The 18,624-nt window shown below is 36.4% G+C and overlaps 1 protein-coding gene and 1 pseudogene across 1 annotated transcript; one reads left to right on the top strand and one right to left on the bottom strand.

Moving 5' to 3' along the window:
- Positions 527 to 6,129, top strand: LOC104736196 (la-related protein 1A-like). The gene is made up of 15 exons (XM_010456136.1): positions 527 to 966; positions 1,259 to 1,715; positions 1,865 to 2,024; positions 2,115 to 2,205; positions 2,318 to 2,389; positions 3,212 to 3,394; positions 3,487 to 3,656; positions 3,799 to 3,868; positions 3,952 to 4,056; positions 4,133 to 4,440; positions 4,533 to 4,676; positions 4,793 to 4,856; positions 5,024 to 5,169; positions 5,268 to 5,372; positions 5,581 to 6,129. Exons 1-15 carry the CDS (start codon positions 715 to 717, stop codon positions 5,723 to 5,725), a joined length of 2,472 nt encoding a protein of 823 aa, XP_010454438.1. The 5' UTR covers positions 527 to 714; the 3' UTR covers positions 5,726 to 6,129.
- On the bottom strand, positions 6,501 to 12,823 carry LOC104736195 (annotated as a pseudogene).

The following is an 18,624-nucleotide window of genomic DNA, read 5'->3' as shown; positions in this document are numbered from 1 at the left end:
GTATATCTTTCAAATAAGGTGTAAAAGTTGGCCATTCGGAAGGCGAAGACACCATTTTCACTAAGTCAGAGCAGTCAGTAAAGAATACAACAGATTGATTCTCCGCTCCAATCATATATCACATATTCTTTCTATAACAAACATGATCACTTGTTTCGTAAAATTAATGCAGACCGGTCTAATGAGACTATGAGAGTAATACAGTACTAAAGTCTTTAGAGGTTAATTAAAGCATTTTATAAAAACACCCCTACATAAATGATGTTTTTAATCTGTTGCTGTCAAAACAGAAAAAAAAAAGATGATGTTTTAATTTCTCAGACCAAAAAGAATAAATTAATGTTATATGTATGTAAAGGGTTTCCCTTATTTCATGATTTATATTCTGGTTTGCCAAATTTACAAATAAGGAAAAGAGAAAATTGCTATATATACTATAATAAGTAGTACATACTATAAATTAAAAATAAATAAAAGAAAGGTAACTAGGGTTTTTGGGGTTATACGTTTCACTGTTTGTGTATCACATTCGCTTATTCTTCTTCTTTTAAAGAGTGTCGCCACCAAAACACACACTTGCCTCTCCTCTCCTTGAACCTCTCTTTGTTTTATCACATTGCGTCCTTCTCCTCCCGATCCTTGAATCCTCGTTCCGTTTTTTTTTTTGATCCGATTGAATTGTATTCGTGTTTTTGATCTTTGGAAGTTTCTCTGATGATGGCGGAGACTGAGGGATCATTGGCTGATGATCGAGAATTGATGATCGGCCGTGAAGGTGGTGTTGTTGCCGCTAAGTCTCCTTGGAAAACAACCGCTTCTCCTCCTGAGACTGTTGATGCTCCTGTAATGGGAGCTGATTCCTGGCCTGCGCTCGCCGACGCCGCTCAACAGCCTCGTCCTAAGAATCCTCCGCCTCCTGCACCGCCGTCTAAAAGCATTCCGTCCGCTACCCCAACCCCTGCTCAGGTTCGTTTTTTGTTAATGTTGATGGTGCGTTGTGATTTAATTGAGTGTTGATGGTGCGTCGTATTTGGGTAGAGCTGAAAGGTATCTGATACTCAATATTTGCTGGTTCGTGATTGGTTTAAGTTGGTGATAGGCCTATTTGATCGAATTGGGGTTTTTTTTTCTCGAGTTTGATGCTTATGATGTTTACCTTTGCTTGGGTTGAAAGGTTTACTTATTTTAAAAAAGCATTGCATTGCATTTGTAGAGCTTAAACTTGGTCCCTGAAGAAAGTTTCTTGTTTGATTTTTAGGCTAATCCTGGTCAAGCGAAATCCAAGGGTGGTGGTAAGGCTAATCCTGGACACAAGAATCCATCTGGGCGTCATTCAAAACCAAGTCCCAGGAGCAACCAAAATGGTCCTCCTCCTCCTTACCTTGTACATGCTGTACCATATCCTCCACCTCCTTTTCCACCTATGGGGCCTCCGCCACATGCTGCTGGTCCAGATTATCCATATGCTCCTTATCCTCCGTTCCCAGTTACTGGACCTCCTGTTGCAGAGTCTGGCAATGAGAAACAAGTTCAAGCTTCCCCTCTTCCACCTGTGCTCCCACCTCCTCAAGCGGATCCTGGAAAGCCTTGGCCGCATCAGAGAGGTTTTGACCCCAGAAACATGCCACAAGGTGCTGGACCAAGAACTTTTGGGAGACCTCCATATATGGGTCCAGCTCCTGGATTCCTCGTTGGTCCAGGTCCAGGCTTCCCTGGTAAGATATTGAATCTCTGTAAAGGTGTTTAAAAAAGGAACTGGCTGGGAGTAGTTGATAAAATTTAACTATTTTGCTCTGGAATATATCTAGCATTAAGATAGAGGATAACTGTTCGTTTTTGTTGTTTGTTTCTTCATTTGACACAGGGCCTGTATACTACTTGCCAGCTCCACCCCCTGGAGCTATAAGAGGTCCTTATCCTCCACGCTTTGGTCCATACCCTGTAAACCAGGGTCATCCAGGACTATCTCCAGAAAAGATAGACTTAAGGGATAGAGTCTTAAAACAAATAGAGTATTATTTCAGGCAAGTTATGCTTCTCTACAAAAAAATATTTATGCTTTTAAAGATATTTAGCTTATTCCTTACCTTTTTTTTTATTAATTCCCTTTTCAGTGATGAAAACCTTGAGAATGATCATTACCTCATTTCCTTGATGGATGAACAAGGATGGGTTCCCACAAAAATTATAGCTGGTTTCAAAAGGGTAAAATTTGTAACACGAGCTTGACTTGCTTTCTTTTGCATTAGTCTATTCTGTCATTCGTGTTTTGAACAAATTTGTTGGTTTTAATTTTTCTTTTACTCTTGAATTGCAGGTTAAGGCAATGACCATGGATGTTGATTTTATAGTCTATGCGTTAGGGTTTTCTAATTCTGTTGAAGTGCAGGTCAGACTACCACACCTTACTTATTTACTGGTTCAAATGCCAAAGTCTTGCTTTTGTGAATGGGTTTTGGTACTAACACATGTTGGCGGCTTTAGATTAGCTTCTTTNAATTTATGCTTTTAAAGATATTTAGCTTATTCCTTACCTTTTTTTTTATTAATTCCCTTTTCAGTGATGAAAACCTTGAGAATGATCATTACCTCATTTCCTTGATGGATGAACAAGGATGGGTTCCCACAAAAATTATAGCTGGTTTCAAAAGGGTAAAATTTGTAACACGAGCTTGACTTGCTTTCTTTTGCATTAGTCTATTCTGTCATTCGTGTTTTGAACAAATTTGTTGGTTTTAATTTTTCTTTTACTCTTGAATTGCAGGTTAAGGCAATGACCATGGATGTTGATTTTATAGTCTATGCGTTAGGGTTTTCTAATTCTGTTGAAGTGCAGGTCAGACTACCACACCTTACTTATTTACTGGTTCAAATGCCAAAGTCTTGCTTTTGTGAATGGGTTTTGGTACTAACACATGTTGGCGGCTTTAGATTAGCTTCTTTATTTTAAAAAAAATGTTTCTTTGAATACTTTGTTTTCTCTGGTTGTATTGTGTATTTCTCTACTGTGGTGATGCTATCACACAAAAAAATGGGTTAGAGTTTTGTCTCTGGATAATAGTTTAAAGAAGCCCTCTTTGATTATTCTAACCTAACTCAGAGCATGATTGGTTTCTACAGGTGTAAGACCTATATTTGTCAAAGTAGCTAGCATAAAATGCTGGTACATCTATCTGTTGGATGATAATTTGAAATACTGGTACTTTTACAGGGTGACAAGATGCGCAAGCGTGAAAAGTGGTCTGAATGGGCTCCTCCATCTAAAAAGTCAGCATCTTTGGAGAAAACTGGAGACAGTGCCAAAGGATCCCCAGAAAGTATAACAAGCGGGGATAATTATGGAAATTCTTCAAAGGGTTCTTCAATGCCTACCATGCGCGACTTCTCTTCAGAGGTAAACTTTTGTTTTCTTTTAGTAGGGTAGAGACACTGTAAAAATACTAATGTAATTTCAGTTTTTGCTTTAATGTAATTTCTGATGTACAGGGATCTCGGTCAGCAAGAACCAATAATTACAAAAGTGTTAACCTGAAATCATCAGCAGATGAAAAAAGAAATGTGGATGACTTGTCAAACGATTTTTCAAACACGTTTTTGCTTGACGAGGAATTAGATCTGGAGCACAGAAGCCCGAGAAAGAGTGGACTGTCAAAAAGGTAATGCGTGCACAACTTGATTACTCCTGATATTTGCTTTCTGCTCTCTTTGTTTCCAATTTGCCTTCTTTTTGGATATGAATCTGAAACTGTATATATAAAGTACTGTAGTTGATGCTTTGGTTGATTTGACATTTTGTAGCATTGAATATGAAGATGATGATATGACTGTTGATGATCAAGATATTCAGAAACTTGTAATTGTTACCCAGGTATTACATGGAACTTTTTATATATTTCCTTGAACTCTGTGTTGGTGAAATCAATTATTCATGTTCCGTTATATGCTGGACAGAATAGTGGTAAAAGTGATGGCACTGGAGTCGGTGGGACGAAAGCAAAAAACATTCCTAAGGAGCTTGCCTCCACAATAAATGATGGTCTTTACTACTTTGAGCAGGTTAGGAATCTTTTGCTAGAATATAATATGATTAATCTTTCTGGAGTCCAATTTCTAATAACCACCAATGAAACAGGAACTCAAAAAGAATCGATCTGGCCGTAGGAAAAACAACTCCCATTTGGATAGCAGAGATGGGAAAATTAAATCTGGGGGAGGATTGAACACTAAATTAGGAGAAAATTCTGTAGCAAATGATGGAAGTGAAGAGCATGGAACCACCGCTTCCCGGAGGAAACAAAGTAAAGGAACGCATAAACATCATACGGCCCATGCACGGAGGTTCTTTTCGAGTAACATAAGAAACCATGGAAATATATCAGAAAGTCCGCCTAGTAGCTCCATTGGATTTTTCTTTGGTTCTACACCACCAGACAGTCATGGGTCTCTATCTTAGCAATCCATTATATTCCCTACTTATATTCATATATTTTATCCTTTATTTTTCTTATTCTGTTTTTATTGACGTTTCACAGCCCTAGGCTTTCGAAATTGAGTTCATCGCCACAATGTACACTCCCTGGAAGCAGTCCACCTGTGGGCTCGTTACCAAAATCATTTCCACATTTTCAACATCCAAGCCACCAACTGCTGGAAGAGAATGGATTTAAACAAGAAAAGTAAGTATGGTTATTCAGTTAGACAACTTAAGTTTATTGTATGGAGCATTATTCTTGGGAGGATAAGATTGTATCTTGAGGCTCTCTGTTCTCATTCCTTTTAAATGTACGCATAGGTACTTGAAGTATCGCAAGCGCTGCTTAAACGAAAGAAAGAAGCTGGGTAGCGGATGCAGTGAGGTCAGTTTCATGTTTACCTCCTTTCTATGATTTTTGGCTCTCGTCATGCTCTTCAAAAGAAACATGCAATAATCTTTACATCTGGAGTTTCTCAACTCATTCTTTTACATTAGTCTGATTGGAGATCCTAACCCCTAGTTTGTGAATTCTGGATGTTATATATGCAGGAAATGAATCATTTGTACCGATTTTGGTCGTATTTCCTTAGAGATACATTTGTCTTGTCTATGTATGAGGACTTCCAGAAGTTTGCTCTTGAGGATGCAGCTGAGAACTACAATTATGGGTTAGAGTGTCTCTTCAGGTTTTATAGGTAATACATACTTGTTAGACTTGCTTCTGTTTTCCATTTTTACACTGCGGATCCAGTGTGACTAATCCAACTAATATTGATCTGCCTTCTTTCTTCAGTTATGGTCTGGAGAAGCACTTCGATGAGGACCTTTACAAGGACTTTGAGCAGCTATCGCTTGACTTCTACCACAAGGGAAATCTATATGGCTTGGAGAAGTATTGGTAAGTGTTCGTTTATTACTGATCATGGTTAAACAATAACGTTGCTACTGAATTCTTGTTATGGAACTGTGATTCTTGGTGATGTCTCTAGAGAGAAGTACGGTTATATTAGATGGGCTTTTAGTAATTTAGGGTAAAAGATGCTACAACGCACATAGAAAATGTTATGTTGGTTGTGCTTAAAAGGACCTAATTCTGTCTTGTGTAGGGCATTCCACCATTACCGAGGCAAGAACGAACCAATAAAGAAGCACCCTGAGTTAGAGAAGCTACTGAAGGAAGAATACCGTAGCATAAAGGATTTTCGAGCAAAGGATATAATCACCAACCAAAAAGACAACAAGTCTCACTGATGGATGTGAAGAAAAGAAGCAGAGAGAGATTTATGTTGTTACTGCTGAGCAAAATGGTGATTCAATCTTGACCTAAATTTTTGTGTACCTCTTCTTCTGGCGAAGAGACCAAACCAAGTGAAGCCATCACTCTGAATTTTACAGGATATTTTCCTTGGTGGTGTTTTCCTTTTTCTGGGATTATTCTTTTTGGATTTTGGATGCAGGATCTCTCTCTCTCTCCAATACAAACAGAGCTTTGACTGAAGAGGCGTTCATCTACACTGAGTTTCGCCCTCCCCCCACCCACCCCCCAAAAGTTGTAATCTTTTCTTTTTGTGCATATTAGGGATATTTCACTTTCTAATTTTTACTCAATTTTGAAAGAAAAAAAACGAAAAAAAAAAAAAAAAAAAAAAAAAAAANTGTGATTTGTAGTGTCTGTAGAAACAATAAGAGATGTTTTACTTTGACATTTTTATTTAGACAGTAAATTTTTGTTTGTAAATTTTTGTCTTCTTGTAGCTTATAATCTCATATTTGGTATATGTCGATGTTGCTCTGCTTTTTTCTTTTGTTACTAATCACTGAATCAAGTACAACTCCTCAAGTTATTTGGGTCTCCGGTGGTCTAAATCACTTGAACTAGTTAAATTTCTTTAGACACAATTTTATTTGTTCCTAATAGTTCTCATGAACTTGTAATTAACTGTAACGCTCATGTGTTCAAAACGACTTACTCAATAATAATATCTGATAGACGTTAAAAGTAGAGATACTGAAATGTCGTAAAATACCAAATTTGATTATAAAGCTTAAGAAGATTTAACCAACAACGCCCAGGAAAAATAGACAGAACATAAAGAGTATCAAAAAGAGTATCAAAGTTGAAGGGTCGACGAAAAACAAAATGAGACATCGATCCCAGAGAAGATTTAAACAAAATAGGGGGCATTTAAAGTTCGTGGACTGTTCTCCATCAACAGAAGAACATCGAGGTTGCAACCTTACCATGCAGCTGCGGCATGGGAGGCACAGGGACAGCCCCAGGTGTGGTGATCCCGCCATGGCTGCTTGAAGTCTCAGACATCTCTTCATACTTCATCACCGTTCCCATTTGCGCAGCTGCCAAATGAGCATAGCAAACGGGTGCAACTGCAAAAAAACAAAAGAAACTTTAAATTTGAGATATTGCACATAATGTAACTATCAGCAATCAATACATAAAAGATGTGAGCATTACCGACTGAGATGGCAGTGGTGCTCCTCTGGTAGCTACAAATATCAAAGCAGACAATTAAAAGATTGTTGTCAAAGTTTGGAAGACTTTGTAAAACCACAAAGATACCAATCAGACAAAGACTTCTAGTTCTTACACATAGGATAGAGAGTGCACAAGTTCTTGTAGATCATCTGTTGCAAATCCAATCTCATCATAGAGCACATGGTAATGAGTTGGCCTTGTAGTTCCCTAACACATCGAAATCAATAGAAAAGTGTTAAAGTTTGATTCATACTGGATTCGATCAGAAGACTTATGTAGGAGCTACTTACAATCATCCCAGCATGGGCACAGAGATAGAAATCATTGTTGCGTGGGTGGCAGATCTGGCTGTCAATTATTGTTCCTGCAGGCAGACACCACGACGTTTCAGGTCATTTGAAACGCAATGACCAATATAAAATCATGCGCTTGGTGAAATGGCCATTACCTGGTGGAACATTATCAGGGCCTCTGCTCTGAAAGAACTTGGTGTGGTGGTTCTTCTGGGCAACAATCACTGTAAACTTTGGATTCCAATTTTCATCCAGAAACTTGCATGCCTAATAATATAACCAAAAAATCAGGCCAAATATGTGCAGGATATACTAAATAAACCGTGTTTGTGTAACTGCAAAGTTCCAGAACCATAATCCGTACCTGCATCATCTGATCCAATTCAATATTAAGAACTTGATTGAACTGAGACTCACTCACACCATCCCTACCACATGTATATTGGTAACAACAGTGAGTATAAAAGTTGAATTCTAACTTTTACATGATACCTTAATAGATTTAAGTCTACCTGAAAATGATGATGTGCTCTGGCTTCCTCTTCCCTGAACTGAAGTAAAAGTCGAGCAAGAGCTCCCTGTAAACAGTAGGTAAATCTCTAAATTACATTGGTGTCCAACATACTTAAAAAAGGATGAAAGAATATTGTTCCATTCACAAGGCCCTAAAATAGGATTAATATAACAAAGCTCTGCCCAGAGCAATGAAGATAACATTCAATGATTTTTACCTGAACATTCCTTCATCTTTGTCAGAGACAAGTTTGAAGAGATTGTCAATCATTTCCATTTTGCGTGATTGTGTGCGTACACATGCCTTGTATTTTGAGATGAGTGGCCATTGTCTGGAGCTCACAACCTATGATTTCCAAACACAAATACCAAGTTATCAGAGCCGTTGCCAAGAATGAACACCCAACACTAGATGAGAGTAAGAATGTCCTCTCGATAAACGCAAATTGAAAGAGATCATAAGAAACAATTACAAAAATCAGTATTACCGCAGCAATTGATGGTATATCAGACATTCCCGGAGAACCATGGGATACATCCATCCCTACAATGATGGTAGGGACTTGGGTTACTTTTGGCATTGCTGGAGAGCGCTCCATAGCTAGCATAGAGTTCAATCCACCAAGCTGCATATACAAAATAGAATTCAGTTCACCTGTAAGCCTGTAAAGTCTTTAAAATATCTCCTGAAATTCTAATTGAATTAAGTAAAAAATTTCAGAGACTACCTTGGCATTAATCTTTAAAAGAACATTGGTGAGATACTGATCGTTCACTCTTGTAGGAGCAATGCACTGAGTCACAATTCCAAGATCAACAAGATTCTTCTTCTTCCAAGGACCTGAAAATTTTCAGACACGTATATGAAAAGTTATGCATTTCAATCAATGGGAAACAGGCCCTATTCAAGAATGTTAAGAGAGATGTACCATAAACATCAGAGTTTTACCTTTCAGAGAGTATGCAAAGAAGGAACAGAGGCGGCCCTGGGAGTTTGGATTTTATCTGCTCAAACATATTCTCCACTCTCTTAGCAGCTGGTGCATTCCTAAACTGAGGATTTTCAGTAATGACATCCTTGAATGGAGGCTCTACGTTCTGGGAATATAAGGGGGAAAAGGGAACAATTAATAGGAGTTGTGCATATGATTTTATTTGTGAATATAAGGGGGAAAAGGGAAGAATTAAAAAAGGCTTACAATTCCTTTCGCCTGTCCACATCTAATCAAGTCACGAATGAGCCCATTTGTATCACAACGAGCAGAGAAGTTCACAACAGCCCATCTAGTAACCGTCGTTGGCTCAACAAGTCTCTACATTAAGGATTTCAGTTAGTAGTAGAGGTCAAACTATTCCAAGTAAAGCGAGATAAAAAAATCTAAGCACCTTATTATTAAAGTTCCAACGCCCATTGTTTGGCCTTAAATCCATTCCATTCCCCACTTTCAGCTGTTTGGAAGCAAGGACAAAGATAATCAATGTTAAAACAACCAGAAGCTAAGGAAAAGATACAGCAATAGAAGCAAGGAGAGTCACATTTGGTGTTGGTAGAATGCGGCCCTCCACTTGGGTGAAGTTAGACATAATGCTGACACCACTATCTTGCAACACAGGGTCAGCATTATAATTGCTGTCTTTTAGACCCTGTAAGATATATCAGAACATAAATCATTATAAACAGAAAAAGCTTCAAAGTCTCAAGGTTAATGAAAGAAGACTTACTTTGGTTAGAGAAGCCATTCTTTCCGGTGGCTTCTGCCTAGACTTTTCTACTAGCGCAGCCCTCTGAAAATTGTTAAGTGATTTTGTGTATCGTTGTAGGGACACAAGATCACAGAACTGCAAACGTGAAAACCAACAAGAATTGTCATAAATAGTCACATTAAAAATTGTGGGAAAGCAGAAAACAATAATGCACTTAAAATTACCTCAATGGGGAAGTAAGTGGGACGCTTCGGCTTACCAACATTGATGCAAGGAAATTCAGCTGAAGATCGCACATCAATGTTACGTTCCTTATAATAGTTGAGCACTGTGATCTCAACCTCCTCAAATTCTCCCTTGTCGTTAGGTCTCCTCCATGTAAACCTATATCATATAAGGACATATATATTAGAATGAACTCAAAGCAATATAAATGGTGATAAAAAAAAAATCAGATGAATTTGTATTAGAATGAACATACATCTGATCTTTGCATTTTTGCTCACTTAGGCCGCTGATTTTATATTCTCTGTTTGATAGGGTAACTTTGACCCTCAGATTCTTGAGAACACGTTTAGCCTATTAGAAAACACTAGGTGAGTACTTCTCAGAGATGCTAATACATTAGTCAGATATATTACAGCATAAAAGAATATGATGTACCTTGTTCCAGTCCACACCAGATGGATCTCTCTTGTTCTGGTTTGCAAGTAGGAATTCAACCACAGGTCCAGGTTGTACTATCATGGTAGTTGAAGTATCTGAAGAAAATCCAAAGCAAAAGATCAAAGTCTAGCAACCAAATGTTACAAAAAATAATCAAACAACATGAAATCTTAAAAAATAATCACCAATATTCAAGGACAAGCCTCCCTGAGTAGTTCTGAAACTTGAATGGAACCCTCTACAACCGCTGACACCTCCGCCAATTGGAACAAAGTTCTCTACATCATTGTGGAAAAATGACTGGCGAACAAGGAGGCAACCTCTGCAAACAGAAATGGTAATGAGAACATGACATAAACGATCAAGCAAATAACTCTTTTTTTTGAAATACAAATAAATACCCAGAATTTAACTTACTGCTTAGCTGCACTTTGGCGCAAAATAATATCCAGCACTCTTACAGCATCTTGAAGATTCTCTGTCTCCTTCCCTTGAAGAGCGCTTGCAATAGCCTGCATGGGGATCTTTGCAGCATAACTTATCTCAACCATGAATTTCTTAGATTGGGTGGGACGCCTTGATCTTTTCCTATCAGCGTCGTTTGTATCATTTCCAGAGTTATTTCTGCAGATAAAGAGGATATCATAGCGTTATAGACTTGGAAGAAAAGGAAACAGCAAAGAAATTTTACAGAAACAATCTATAGAATCAAAAGGATTCAAATTTCACACCTGCTAGAAGGTACATCTTCAAGAACAACAGAGAAGTCAAGTTTGTTGCTGGGAAGAGCACCAACAGTGAAGAGAGTCTTCTCGCCATCATAAGCAAAGTATTTGGAACCCAAATCACTCTGATAGGTATCCTGAACTTTGTCAAGAATCTTTCTGCCTATACCTTTAGCCTCCACTGGACGGCCATCTTCATATGAGATAGCAACCTTTATCATCCAAGACAAATCCAAACATTATCATATATCCTAGAGATTATACAAAAGGAATAGCTATAGGTAGAAATAGTATAAAGTAGAGGACACAATAATATAATACATACACTGTAATGAAAGAAGTAACCGGTTGGTTTGTTGAACTTGACACCAAAATGATTAGTAAGAAGAGAAATCTTCTGTCCTTTGGTCCCGCTGCCTCTAGGCCGAGCCATTGGGAGAAGAATGTTCTTCTTTACAGGCACCAGTTCAGGGACAAAATTTGTTGGAACGAGAGGTGGCGGAGGTGGTAAGCCTCCATCTTGCCTTATGCCACTTCCACTCGCTTCATCAGAATCCATCTCTGAGAGTACAAAAATCAAAAAGGTCAGAAAAACAAAAAAAAAAACACAACCAAAAGTTAATGGCAATGGTAAAGCATGAACGCTACAAATATCAACAGAACAAACCATGGATTCAGATTTCATCATCACAAAAAAAACAAAGCAATCGTCACACAGTTACTTAAACGGTTAAACCCAGCAGATAAAACATGCTCCAGGAAAAATGGCAAAAAACGAGCATTCACGCAAAAGCACTGATCAACCCACACATAGTCTAACAGAGCAATAGCGATGAAATCTACAGATCTAAAGAACAGATTCGTCAGCAAACCCCCATTACACCATCACAAACAAAACTCAGATTTCTCACACACAAAAAAAAAAAAAAAAACCATTAGCGTCATGCTTCAAGCGACTAAAAGCAAAAAAAAAGAAAAGAAAAAAACAAAGATCTTATAGATCAACCAGAGAACACCTCAAACAAGCATAAGGAAGGAAGATATGACATAAACAGTCAAAATATGGTGAATAAGAAAGAGACGTACGTGCACATGAAGTTAGTTATACGACCTAAACAAAAAAAAACAAAATTCGTCAGCTAAAAAGCAGAGTGTGGGTGAAGCCACCTATACCAGAGAACAGAGAGATCTTTTGAAAAAAAGCCAAGGTAGAGGAGACAAAGAACACAAAGCAGCAAAAGAAACCCAGAAGATTTTTCTCGGGAAACTTCAACGAAACAAAAAGCAAACACGCCAGACAACATTTATTTTTCCCAGGTTTCTCAACAGATAGAGATCAGAGAGAAGACCCACGGAATAAAAAAAAACCCCAAAAAAAAATCCAGTGACCTACAACATGAACAAACACTACAATGAACCCCAAAAAAAAAAAAAAAAAAAAGAGAAGCTTATGAAACAACAACAACANCAGCCAAAAAGTAGAAAATCACGACTCACGAGTTTAGAGCGTTTACAGCTAACCGAAGACGACAAAGAAGACAAATCAAACACCAACAGAGAAGAAATCTCCCAAAAACAAAAAAAAACAAAAAAAACAAAAAAAAAAAAAAAAAAAAAAANAAAAAAAAAAAAAAAAAAAAAAACTCAAAACCAAAGAAACATTAGCGAGTTAAGAGCGTTTTGCAGCAAAACGAAGACGACGAAGAAGAATACAGATAAACACTAACGAAGACGAAATCTAACAAAAAAAAAAAAAAACCGAAGAAATCAACAATAATGATGCATGGAAGGTAGAAATCGAAGATCCTAACAAGATACATTGAACGATTTCGACTGTATAGCAAAACAAAAAATCATATACCTACCTAGTCGTTCGTTGTTGTGCTGAAGACGAGAGACGACGAAAACTACACTGAGCAGAGCAGTTGAGAGAGAAGGAAGAGAGAGAGAGAGAGAGAGAGCTTTTAAGGGAAGAGGAAGAAACGGAGGAGAGGAAAAGGGTTTGATTTTTTTTTTTTTTTTGGGGTTTGGTGGTTCACTTCATATATTATTAACCTTAGGAGCTATTTGGTAAATTAAAAGTTAAACCTATATTCTAGATTTCTTAGTTAAGATTAGGGTAGCCCATTGATGTTATTAACTGGTTTTATGTAGGTTTAAGCGTGATCCATATGGTGTAATTACAAAGTCTATCTTGAGAATGCAAAAAACAGATGTCCAACATGCTTTCTTAACATATCGTTCTCTTCCTCTTGAGACTAAAAAACGGTGGTTTAAAGCTTTTGCGGTAAGATTCCTTCTATAATATATGTTCGATTCACATAATGTTTTTCTCTTGTTATTTACTTCATGTGTTTTTTTTTTTTTTTTTGTTCAGCAAGAGTTTAACTGGGATCCCAGCATAACAAAAATAGTTGAGAAGGAGTTTGAGAAACAAGCTGCCTATTCCTTCTCTAAGAACTTAGCTGACTAGAAAGACAAATGGAAATGCAATAAAGAGAAACCTATACATATGACAGATGATTTATGGGAGGAGTACATTACTCTTTGGCGTGATGAGAAAGTTGCAGGGTTGGCAGCAACAAACTCACTAAAAAGGAGAAGCAACCCAGATGGTGAAGGAATTCCAGTGCACTTCAATGGAGCTAAATCATTCTATAGGCGTAAAGATGAGATGGTAATTTTGAATTTCTTTACATTTCTTAAGAATTATCATTCCAATGCATACTAATCATGTTCTTTTTCCATGTATATAAGACTATTGAAAATGGTGGAGTAGAGCCTAATATGATGGCTTTCATTGAGGATGTTTATAAAAGTAAAAAAACTGGCAAGATTGTCTACAAGAAGGCTAAGCATATTGTGGAGACTTTAAAAGAACAGGTGAATGACCTCCAATCTAAAGAACCACTTGAAGATGGATTGGTTCAGCCTCTCTCTTGTCCTGTGATAAACGATTTGGTTCGCAAGGTGAGGGGATCCTTGACACTTCTTAACTATTTGATTTTTAACATGATGTTTCCATATTTTTTACATTATGCATGGTTGATTCTCAGGCAATACCCAAAAACAAGGGTCACCGATTTGGATATGGATCTCTCCCAGACCATGAAGAGTTAGATGTTCCCTTCATACCCAGCTTGGACCATGAAAAGAAGTTAGAAGAAGCATACAAACAGATTTCTGAGTTAGTTAAGGAGAAAGAGGAAGATACCAAGACAATCCAGTACTTGAAGGATGTTACTGAGAAGCTTCTCAACAAGTTTCCAGACTGTCGTCCAGCTGAAAAAGAAGATGATGATGAAACTCAAAACTAGGTGTTTTAACTTGGGTGGTTTTTTTGGTTGTAATTGGTTGTATTAGTTACGGTTAATGTAAGAATCTATTAATGTGGTTTTATTGACAATAACTTATATTTATATATTTTTGATATTTTCTGATTTTTAATTAATTTAGCATTTTTTATTTTTAATTAATTTTTATTTTCTGTATTTTACATTAATTTGACAATATTTTGGTTGGAAAATAATTGGTCGGAATATCAGTTGGAAATTAAAACGGTTGGTTAACAGTCGGTAATATAGTATCTACCGATTTACGCTGTCGGTAATTAGTCAGTATTTTTCTAACCGAAATCCGACCGATTTTATCCGACAAAATTCCAACCAAGTTTTCGGTCAGATATTTCCGACCGATTTCTAACTAAATAAATTTCCGACCAGCGATTTCCAACTGATTTACTTTGGTCGGCTAATGGTCAGAAATGCCTCTTTCTGACTGTTTCCCGACTGATTTCACAGTCGGAGACTGATATGTTTTCTTGTAGTGATATATTAAATTATAAAAATAAAATAAAAACCCGTAGACGCAAACAAGAGCGTGTTATATTAATTTATTTATTAAAAGGGAAAAATACCATATTTTTATTAATAAGAAATAATTTTAGTATAATAAAACGGATAATTACATGTTTGTTTGCTTGGAAACTATAGAGTCTACATAGAATCAAAAATACTTATTATGGAGTATAATAGCCAAATTGTTTAGTGTGAAGCTTTTTATAATTTTTATAGAAGGTTTTATCTACTACACACACACAATGATCAGTTTAGTAATTACGGTTATTGGTTATATGATACTGCTTCATGTAAATTAAACCATTTCTATAAATTACGATTCATAGATTTCTTCACATTACTATTTTTGCTGTTCTTTGAGTGTCTATGTTGTAAAAGATGTTGGTCTTTTGTTTATGGTGTTATATTGACTGGTCTATATCTATATCTTTCTCCACTTCCGATTTTGGAATTCTAACAGTTTTACAAACAATATTAATTGATGATGATATATCAAAGATTTATTTGGAGTTGATAAGTACTCTTTTAATCAAAGCGAGGCACGGTTATGTGATCTAGTAGCTAGCTAGTAGTAGTTAAGTAACCATTGCGGAATTTGGATGGTATCAGTTGAAAACTTGAAAGTGTTAGTTTCATTTATGGTTTTATATCTTTATGCCATGATGTATTCATTGATTGATGATGGCCACATGACGATCCAAGTCTCTTATATATGAAAAACTGTAAATAACATAATATGCGCCTATATATGTTACAATAAATGAATATAACGAACATAGGATCGTGCATGCAGTGATTAATTATTGAATCATAGTATGAGTATCCATATATACATTCAAATGTAAATTTCATCAACCATAAGAAAGTAGTTGTTGGTTACGTTACGTATCTTTTAATTTATAGAACTAATAAAATGTAAAAAAAAAATTGTGTATATAACTTTATGTAAGTTTATAACGCGGTTTTAAATGTCAAAGTCTTGAGTTAATGACCACAAAAAAAGAGAGTCAAATTTTTGAGATATGTGTATTCAATGAATTAGAAAATATGATACATTTGTTTTCTTATAACATTTTTAAAAACAATGAGTCAAATTTAGATATTCATCTTAACTCTTAAGATTAAGCCTAATTCCCAAGTATTAGCACAAAGATTGGAGTCTTATGAGAACACACACACATAAAACGTTCTCGAGCTAGTTTATAGTTTATACGTACATACATGGGCGCTTGGCCTCCAGCTAATTTCATTCCCGATAGAAGTTAATTAAGTTAATTATACTACACCAGTACTTTATCACGGAAAGCTCATCGCATCATGAAATTTTGAAGCGTGTGCATTGTGTGATTCGATCATTTGTGTCAAACACAAACCTTGAAAACTATACTAATGTATACTTTACTAATTTATTCTATGCACCCAAATAAATAGTGTACTAGTAATCGTATATACCACAATTTTGAAAGTATTGTTGCCACGTTATATATCTTGAAGCTATTTTTTTTTATAAAAAAAAACCATAGTTTAAGTTTAGCATTTGTGTGGTTTGTAGTATGCTTGACAACTGTTAGAATCCTACACATAGGGAAGCTAAAGATGAAACAAAAACACTTGTCACGCCAACTTCTCTTATATAACAAATTTTTGCATTTATTGAAAAAAAATTATATCAAGTGAGACGAGACGAGACAGGTGCTGAATTGCTGATATATGCTTGACAGAGCCAAGAAAAAAGCTTAAATATGCGATGAGATGGATTTGACTCGCTTGACATTAATATATAGGTAAATAATATATGTGAAAATTCTATATTATTTGGTCGAAACTTAAAAAGAAAGTAATCACAATTTTTTTTCTTTTCACAAATGGTTAGTTTGACTGTTTGACTAATTTATTTTCTTTGTCATAATCTCTCATTTTTGAAATTTGAAATTGTAGTTATTTTTTAAAAACGAAAAAGTGACAAGATTACAAAATTTAATGGGTTGTACGCAAACATCGCTCTATGGCCTGCAATGCTGCAAAAAAAAAAAAGGAAAAAGAAACAATAACCGAAATTGTGTAAAAACAAAATAGTAAATGCTGCTTTTGCTTGCGTACATGGAAAACAAATAAAAACAAGGGCGTGTTTGATGTTTGCTCTGCGACTGCGATGCGCATCAGACTGCACTGCTGTGTCTGTGTGGGTGGGTTTTTGTCATCTTGTAAAACCTCTCCCATTCCCATTCCTATGTTCTTCTCTCTCTCTCTCTCCCCATTAATTGTCTAGCTGCAGGTGGTCATTTTCATCTTTAACTTCTTCTTTTTTGTTCTCTCTTCTTTTTACAAAATTACGTTATTATCCATTCATAACAGTAGTATACATATGTTGAACTCACAACTCACTGTGAGTCATGCTACTACTACACCAAATTGTTCGTTATACTATTAGCAAAAAGATTTAAAAATCTGCTCAATGGTTAGATTGGACCCCTTGGTCTTTGATATATATGATTACTATGAATCTTTTTTGAAAATTAATGCTATTTTTTTTTCTTCTATAGCTTGGATTTGTTCAACTTATATTTCTATGCTAAGAACTATGTAACACATGGTTTCAAGTTTCAACTAAGTTGTTAAACATGTTCTGATTCTAACAAGTAACAAGCTTGTAATTTAACTGATGTGAGCGTGACACACATAATTTGCAGTCTACTTTTTTATTCATTGTGCTTTGTAACCTGTAAAAGATGCTAATGATGCCATTTTGCGGGGAAACGAGCTATTTCCCCCCACGAACTATCATATCTCGCTGGATGGAGCCCGAACTTGAGCCACAATCTATATAGCCATGTCAACTATGATCAATCTCTATGTTCCCCCAAATTAAAAGTTCTACACCTATATCCCCTGGAAATGAATTGTTTCGGTTTATCCGGTGAACCGCATACCAAACAATACAAACTCAAAATTAAACCAATTATGACACGATCCCTACATAGTCACGACCCGATTCCTTACCCACAAATTCCCAATTTTCAAATATCACGAATCCTACAATCAACTTGACATTGTTCTTCTTCTGTCTTCTTTTCTGGGTTCCCATTATCAAATTCGAGCTCCAGAATGAGTAATTTATCAACAAAGTCGACCGGATCTTCCAGTTCTCGTGCGAGAGGAAGAGTTTTCGGTGTGCCAAAGAGATGTTGGTGCGGGGAAGTTGTTGTGGCATTGATCTCGAAATCTGATCCGAATCCTTACCGGAGATACTACCGTTGTAGTTTTGCTGCAACAAATAAGGTAAAAGTTTTGTTTTTTCTTCTTGTTTCATGATTTTGGTTGGTTCTAATTATTGGGAAATTGGTAGCTNATTGACATGACTATATAGATTTTGGCTCAAGTTCGGGTTTCATCCAGCGAGATATGATAGTTCTTGTGGGGTAATAGCTCGTTTCCCCGCCATTTTGCCCTTAAATACAGATTCGCTTTTTGACAGTTCCTTTTGAAGTCATTTTTTGCAATGGGATAATGTCACGAAAACCCACTTTGGTGTTGAGTTGTGACACCANTTGGACTTGAGGATTTTAGCGACGAACCTCCGGGATCTCTCTCAACTAACGACATCGTCTCTCAACTCGAAAGAACTCGAAATCGCAGTTTTTAGGGTTCTTCAAGTTTTGGGGGTTTTTTCGATTTAGGGTTTTGTTGGGAGAAATTTGGGGATTTTTCGATTTAGGGTTTTCTCGAGATTGAGAGGATGATATATCTGGTTAAATCGACAAATTCGGGTAAAATCAGGTTTAATCTGGTCAATTTTGGTTTAGGCTATTCGTTAGACGGTTAAGCAAATAGTAAACCGTCACATAACCAGGTCTAGGTGTAAATAGATATAGAACTTTTTTTTCATGGGGATATAGGT

The sequence above is a fragment of the Camelina sativa genome, chromosome 13 (assembly GCF_000633955.1).
Source record: "Camelina sativa cultivar DH55 chromosome 13, Cs, whole genome shotgun sequence".
Classification (NCBI taxonomy): domain Eukaryota; kingdom Viridiplantae; phylum Streptophyta; class Magnoliopsida; order Brassicales; family Brassicaceae; genus Camelina; species Camelina sativa.
The sequence above is the reverse complement of the archived record's forward strand: the minus strand, read 5'-3'. Positions and strand labels throughout refer to the sequence as shown.

Excerpts from the sequence above, each read along its gene's own strand:
- LOC104736196 (XM_010456136.1), top strand. The coding sequence starts at position 715 with ATGATGGCGGAGACTGAGGGATCATTGGCTGATGATCGAGAATTGATG. Across the intron at positions 3,657-3,798 it reads AAGAGTGGACTGTCAAAAAG|CATTGAATATGAAGATGATG; the intron begins GTAATGCGTGCA and ends GACATTTTGTAG. Across the intron at positions 3,869-3,951 it reads AACTTGTAATTGTTACCCAG|AATAGTGGTAAAAGTGATGG; the intron begins GTATTACATGGA and ends TATGCTGGACAG.